At 43.6% G+C, this 7,721-nt stretch overlaps 1 protein-coding gene across 1 annotated transcript in view; it reads left to right on the top strand.

Moving 5' to 3' along the window:
• The window catches only part of LOC119426712 (NEDD4-like E3 ubiquitin-protein ligase WWP1), a 58,239-nt gene that overhangs the window by 33,230 nt on the left and 17,288 nt on the right, over positions 1-7,721 (top strand). Inside the window, exons 14-19 of the mRNA XM_037694295.1 lie at positions 142-270; positions 1,680-1,752; positions 1,822-1,893; positions 2,000-2,088; positions 2,220-2,379; positions 3,904-4,037. Coding sequence (XP_037550223.1) covers positions 142-270; positions 1,680-1,752; positions 1,822-1,893; positions 2,000-2,088; positions 2,220-2,379; positions 3,904-4,037 — 657 coding nt within the window. The remainder of the gene's footprint in view (positions 1-141; positions 271-1,679; positions 1,753-1,821; positions 1,894-1,999; positions 2,089-2,219; positions 2,380-3,903; positions 4,038-7,721) is intronic.

The raw sequence follows: 7,721 nt of genomic DNA, 5'->3' as shown, positions 1-7,721 counted from the left end.
TGGTAATGGTCAGGGTTAGGTATGTACTGGTAATGGTCAGGGTTAGGTTATAGAAATTAATGAAAAATTAATGGAAGTCGATGCAAAGTCCCTGTAAAGATAGCAAGACAGACCTGTTTGTGCGTGTGTGTGTGTGTGTAGGTTACAGAATGAAGATCCTCTGCCTGAAGGTTGGGAAATTCGTTACACAAGAGAAGGAGTTCGCTACTTTGTGGACCACAACACAAGAACCACCACCTTCAGTGACCCCCGCACTGGAAAGTCCTCGGTGTAAGGCCCCCCTCCTTTGACTTCTTGCTGTTTGTGCTTGTTGACAAGTTCACCTTGTAAAACATCAGACTGATGTCTGCAGTCTGTAAACACGAGTTGTTCCTGTACGGCAGGAGAGCAGCTTTCATTTAAAAGTTAATCAAGAACGTGATAAATCTTCCCAGCAGGCTTTTATTTGTTAATTGGAGCGTTAAGCAGGAAATATGATTTTCTTATAAACAGTGTTTAATGTGAGCTGGGTCCTGCCTGAACAAGACCCAGGAACTCTTATTTTGACAGGGTGTGTTCCTTTAACTGCTTCTTGGATCCGGTAACTCTCAGGCCTAATAATAATAAAGTTATTAACAAATCCGACTGCCTTGAACAAATCAAACCTATACTGGATATGTAATCTGAAAATAATTACATAAACACTCATTTTAAACACAACAGCCTCTTACGAGCTTCCTAATATCACATCAGAGCTGCTCCTTCAAGTAAGCATTTCTGCTTCTACCATGAAAAAAATCTCCGCCCCTAAAAGTTCAGTCATGGACAATTTAATTAAAAACACAAAATGTAATTAAACAGCACAACTAAATTGCAAATCAGTTTTACATTTTAAGTGGGTCATTAATAAAATTTGGATTTATTAATATGAGAGGAATGTTTGATGTGTAGTCACGTGACGTTCATCATGTATCAAACCAACGGCGCCAATTTGTCAAAATAACTGAACAAGTTGTTGAAAAATCCAATTTACTTTAATTTTAAGAAAGACTTCTGTACTGAGACACGGGGCAAGGTGCGGAGCAGGACGGCGGATGAGGAGGCGCACCTGGCCGCGGTGTGGATATACTAAACCAGTGGTTCCCAACCATGGACCTTGAGGAACACCATCTTGCATATTTTAATTGTTTACCTGCTTTGACACACTTGATTTGAATCAGTGGGTGACTAACAGGCTTCCGTAGAACTTGATGACGTAATTAAATCACTGAATCAGGTGTGTTGGAGCAGGAAACAACTGATATGCAGGATGGTGTTCCTCAAGGACCAGTGTTGGGAACCACTCACTGTACTAAACAACTAGTAAAATAAGAAATGATCCTGCACTTAATAAGCTACACTTATAAATTTATAAATATATATAAAGCATCTAAAAGTAAATTATAAATATGAATTGGTTTGGTATTTTGACTTTGTGCGCCCGAGCGTTGTGTTTGGTGTTCCGGTATCAGTGTTGACCTCAGTGAACCCTGGTCTTACACTGCTATTTGTGTTCCAGCATCGCTTGGTTTACAAATTAAGCACTGCTTATAACTGTGAAAAACATTTACATATTTTAAATTTGCATGTTTTTCCTGTGTGCCAGACACAGTTGGGATTAATTAATTTTTAAAGTCGTCTTTAATCTTTGTTCTTCTCAGCACCAAAGGCCCACAGATTGCATATGAGCGCAGCTTCAGATGGAAGCTTGCACATTTCCGTTACCTGTGCCAGGTGAGTATTTATTTATTTATTTACTGTCCCTTCTACTCCTCGTCCTCATGTTGTTCTGTCCACCCTCAGTCCAACGCTCTCCCCAGTCATGTGAAGATCACCGTCTCCAGACAGACGCTCTTTGAAGACTCCTTTCAGCAGGTGAGAGCAGACCAACAAAAACAAACACAGGTGTTGTTTTCCAGAGGCACCACAGCGTACAGAGTGATGTCAGCGTTTCTCTGGTGTGGTCTGCTGCTTGTTTTAGATTATGGCTCTGAAACCATACGACCTGCGGAGAAGGCTCTACGTCATCTTCAGAGGCGAGGAGGGTCTGGACTACGGTGGCCTGGCTCGGTAATCAAAACCTTCATGAATAGGATAAGAAAAGATTCCAAAATTAGACCAGATCAATAAATCATCTCATCTTTCCTTGTTTTTTCTTTCTTTTCCTTCCTGTCTTTTATTGTTTTATTCCGTCTTTCCAGAGAGTGGTTCTTCCTGTTGTCTCACGAAGTGCTCAACCCCATGTACTGTCTGTTTGAGTACGCCGGGAAGAGCAACTACTGTCTGCAGATCAACCCGGCGTCGGCCATCAACCCCGACCACCTGTCCTACTTCTGCTTCATAGGCCGCTTCATTGCAATGGCACGTCCACACGAGAGCTCAGCATCACAGATCTCCTTATCTATCATTCATCCATCTACCCCATCCCTCCCTCCACTTGTTCTGAGGTCCAGACATCTCCTTCCACAGCCACCTCTTCCAGCTCTTCTGGGAGGACTCCAGTGTTCCCAGGCCAACTAAGAGTCGTAGTCTCTCAGTTGGCCTGGGTCTCCTTAATGCAGTGAAATATTCAGAATAAGAAGAACCGATTCGACTCGCTAAAAACAAACATGTAATACTAAAGCATTCAATAAGGGTACAAAATAAAATACCAAAACATGAAAAACAAATATAATATTTACAAGGTCCAAAAGAAATATAGTAAACAACAACATGGTATAGAGTAGTATAAATAAATATTTCACAGGTAGTAATATTAGCTAAAATGCACATGATATATCTTGCACATAACATAAACTACAGGTTGTGTGACATAGAGATGAATTATGATGCTGTTTTTACTAGATTAAAATGAGTCAATTTAAATTTGGTAGTGATACATGATACAGCCACACAGTGCAGCAGCAATAAACATATTAGGTGTCACAGATGTGGCTTGGTGCAATGTCTTTGTGAACAGCTCAGTAATGTGACAGTTGTTGGTTATAACTGAGTGTTACTGTGCATGATGGGAGGCTCCTGTATCGTCTGCCTGAGGGTAGTAGATGGAAGAGTCTTTGTGCTGGGTGGGTGTGGTCCTTAATGGGTGAGGGTAGGAACGTAGACTGACTGGTAAACAAAGAGCTTTGTTTAACAGCTCAGCTCCTTCTTCACCACAACAGACTGGTACAGAGTCCACAATACTGCAGACGCTGCACCAATCCATCTGTCAGTCTCATGCTCCATTCTTCCCTCACTCATGAACAAAACCCTGAGATACTTGAACTCCTCCACTTGAGGCAGAACCTCACCCTCGACCTGAAGAGAACAATCCACCCTTTTCCAGTTGAGGACCGTGGCCTCAGATTTGGAGGTGCTGGTTCTCATCCCAGCTGCTTCACACTCGGTTGTGAACCTCTCCAGTGAGAGCTGGAGATCACGGCACGATGACGCCAACAGGACCACATCGTCTTCAAAGAGCAGAGATGAATCCTGAGTCCACAGAACCAGAATCCCCTCCACCCCCTGGCTGCACCGAGACATTCTGTCCATAAACGTTATGAACAGAATCAGTGACAACAGGCAGCCCTAGAGGAGTCCAGCAGAGTTCTGCTCATATCTTGTTTTATACATGTGCTGTTCAACCATCGTAGACGTTCATACGTTTGTTGCTCTGAGAAATATTTGTAAAGCACGGCAAGTCATCGTTTAGAAATCATTAGAAGCCAAAAGTCTTTTGCTCCGGCATCATTACATTTAGTCATTAAGTTGATTAAATGTTTACATAGTCTCTTCTGTTAATCTTGTTTTTTTCTGGGATAAATCACATCTTCACATACACGTAGTTACAGAAGGATAATAATAGGAACTGTGTTAAACAATGTTCTGTCCATTTTTCCCCTGCAGGCACTTTTCCATGGAAAATTCATCGACACAGGCTTCTCTTTGCCTTTCTACAAACGCATGCTGAACAAGAAGCTGATCCTGAAGGACCTGGAATCTATTGACCCCGAGTTTTATAACTCACTCATATGGATCAGGTACTGACTGGTTTTCTAACTCACTCATATGGATCAGGTACTGACTGGTTTTATAACTCACTCATATGGCTCAGGTAATAACGGGTCTGAAAAACACCTGTTTTCTGTTGAACCCCGGGGGAACAGGTGAACCTTTACAAGCTGCTTTGTTTTATTCTCGTCTCTAAGAGTTTGAAAATTTTGTCAACTTTATATGAAAATAGAAGCAAAGAATATGCAGAGCCTGAATCTGTGTGAACAGCCCAAAGACAGCGTGAAATGATGAGACCCAGACTAAAAGCCAATTCTCTCAACTCGTCTGCTTGTCCTGCAGTATTGTTCTTATGTAGGACAAAATTAAAGGACTGCCAGCTCAAACAAGAGAAACAGAATGACAGTAAAACTGCTCCGTTATTGGATAACTACATCCAGTGGTTAATTTGAGCTGGATCCTGCTGGAACAAGATCCAGGAACTCCCTCATTCTGACAGACTCTGTTCTGGCAACTATTTGGCCGGATCCGGCAAATCTCTGCCCCTAAAAGTTCAAAGTCATCGCACATTTTTATTTTAATTATTTATGAAAAATACAAAAAGAGGAGACGTTGCCCAATCTGTGGAGTGGATGTTCCAGCCGCAGCATGTGCATCAGCTCGCGCACATGCTCCTGAGGTGTCTGCTTCACTCAGCTACTCCAGTCCAGCAGAGACTTGGACCACATGCCCAGCGGAGCGTCTTCAGCGTCTTCATGCTTCAGCTGCGCCCTGCAGACAGTGCATAGTTTACGCACAAGAGCGTCTCCAGAGTGCGCACAGCTGCTGATATGTCAGAACCAATTTATGGTAAACATCAATGCCATATAAAAGGAGATGCAAACAAGAGAAAAATAATAAATACATCAGAAAATGCTTTGAATAATCTAATAGACGATTTACAGAAACAAAATTAGAAGACGGTGTATGTTGATGATGTTAACATAGCATATGATGTATTTATGAATACCTTGGTAACATTTTGCGAAAACGTGTGCAAAAAAATTATATAAAACGAAATACTGTTGATAAACCATGGATGACAAATGGGTTGAAAAATGCTTGTTTAAAAAAAGAATAATTTGTACTCGTGCTTCTTGAAATTGAAAACAAAAGAAGCAGAAGAAAGATACAAAAAGTATAAAAATAAACTGGTTTGGATCATAAGAAAACATAAGAAGGAATATTATAATCATTTATTAGACAAACGTAATGGTAATATGAGAACAACATGGCAAATAATGAATAGCGTTCTAAAAAATCATGAATCCAAATCAAGTATTCCACAATATTTTGTAAAGGATGGTAATAATATCCATGACCAAAATGTGATTGTAAATGAGTTTAATAATTATTTTGTAAATGTTGGCCCAAGCCTCGCAAACAAAATACCTACAGTAGATACAAACGTGAATCACAAAATTACAAGATGTACTCATAGTATCTTTTTAGAAGGAACTAACAAAGAAGAGGCAATGGATGTTGTAAATGACCTTGCAGATAAAAGATCAAAGGATTGGGTTGACATGGATATGATGTTTGTAAAAAACATAATGAGTTGTGTCATTGAGCCGTTTGTACACATCTGTAATCTGTCATTCAAATCAGGAATATTTCCAATAATATGAAAACAGCCAAAGTGGTTCCACTTTTTAAAAATGGGGATAAACGTGACTTTAATAATTATAGACCAATATCACTGTTGCCACAATTTTCAAAGATTTTGGAGAAATTATTTGGGATCAGATTGGATCGATTCATTGACAAACAAAACACACTAAGTAACAGTTAATATGGATTTAGAAAAAATAATTCCACATCAATGGCACTTGTTTAATTGGTGGAACAAATAACAAATACAGTTGATCAAAAGAAGAGTTGTATTAGTATTTATGTTGATTTAAGGAAGGCATTTGATACTATAGATCATGGAATTCTTCTTCCATCCATCCATCCATTTTCTTCCGCTTATCCGGGGTCGGGTCGCGGGGGTAGCAGCCTAAGTAGGGAGGTCCAGACTTCCCTCTCCCCAGCCACTTGGGCCAGCTCTTCCGGGGGAATCCCGAGGCGTTCTCAGGCCAGCCGAGAAACATAGTCCCTCCAGCGTGTCCTGGGTCTTCCTCTGGGCCTCCTTCTGGTGGGACGTGTCCGGAACACCTCACCAGGGAGGCGTCCAGAAGGCATCCTAAACAGATGCCCAAGCCACCTCAACTGGCTCCTCTCGACGTGGAGAAGCAGTGGCTCTACTCTTGAGTCTCTCCCGAATGATTGAGCTTCTCACCCTATCTCTAAGAGAGAGCCCAGACACCCTGCGGAGAAAACTCATTTCGGCCATTTTGTATCCGAGATCTCATTCTTTCGGTCACAACCCAAAGCTCGTGACCATAGATGAGGGTAGGAACGTAGATCGATCGGTATATTGAGAGCTTCGCCTTTTGACTCAACTCTCTCTTCACCACGACAGACCTGTACAGCGCCTGCTGACGCTGCACCTATCCGCCTATCGATCTCACGCTCCATTTTTCCCTCATTCGTGAACAAGACTCCAAGATACTTAAACTCCTCCACTTGGGGTAGGACCTCCTCCCTGACCCGGAGAGGAGACACTACCCTTTTCCGGCTCAAGACCATGGCCTCGGATTTGGAGGAACTGATCTTCATCCCGGCCGCGTCGCATTCGGCTGCGAACCGCTCCAGCGAAAGCTGTAGATCATGATCTGATGAAGCCAATAAGACCACATCATCTGCAAAAAGCAGAGACGCAATCCTAAGGCCACCAAAACAGATCCCCTCAACACCTTGGCTGCGCCTAGAAATTCTGTCCATAAAAGTTATGAACAGAATCGGTGACAAAGGGCAACCTTGGCGGAGTCCAACTCTCACCGGGAACAAGCCCGACTTATTGTCGGCAATGCGGACCAGGCTCTGACACCGGTCATACAGGGACCTAATAGCCCGTATCAAAGGGCCCAGTACCCCATACTCCCACAGTACCCCCCACAGGGTTCCCCGAGGGACGCGGTCGAACGCCTTCTCCAAGTCCACAAAGCACATGTAGACTGGTTGGGCAAACTCCCACGCACCCTCCAGGACCCTGCTGAGAGTGTAGAGCTGGTCCAGTTTTCCACGGCCAGGACGAAAACTGCACTGCTCCTCCTGAATCCGAGGTTCGACTATCCGACGGACCCTCCTCTCCAGAACCCCCGAGTAGACCTTACCAGGGAGGCTTAAGAGTGTGATTCCCCTGTAGTTGGAACACACTCTACGGTCCCCCTTTTTGAATAGGGGGACCACCACCCCGGTCTGCCAATCCAGGGGAACTTCCCACGATGTCCATGCAATATTGCAGAGTCGCGTAAGCCAACACAACCCTACAACATCCAGAGCCTTAAGGAACTCCGGGCGAATCTCGTCCACCCCTGGGGCCCTGCTACCGAGGAGCTTTTTAACCACCTCGATGACCTCAACACCAGAAATTGGAGGGCCCGACCCAGAGTCCCCAGGCTCCGCTTCCTCAGTGGAAGATGTGCCGGTGGGATTGAGGAGGTCTTCAAAGTATTCCGCCCACCGACCCACAACATCCCGAGTTGAGGTGAGCAGCACACCACTCGCACTATAAACAGTGTTGGTGGCGTACCGCTTCTCCCCCCCCCCCCCCCCCCCCCCCCCCCCCC

This window comes from Nematolebias whitei, chromosome 20 (genome assembly GCF_014905685.2).
Source record: "Nematolebias whitei isolate Nwh7 chromosome 20, NemWhi1, whole genome shotgun sequence".
Taxonomy (NCBI): domain Eukaryota; kingdom Metazoa; phylum Chordata; class Actinopteri; order Cyprinodontiformes; family Rivulidae; genus Nematolebias; species Nematolebias whitei.
Note: the sequence above shows the minus strand (reverse complement) of the source record. Positions and strands in the feature narration are given on the sequence as shown.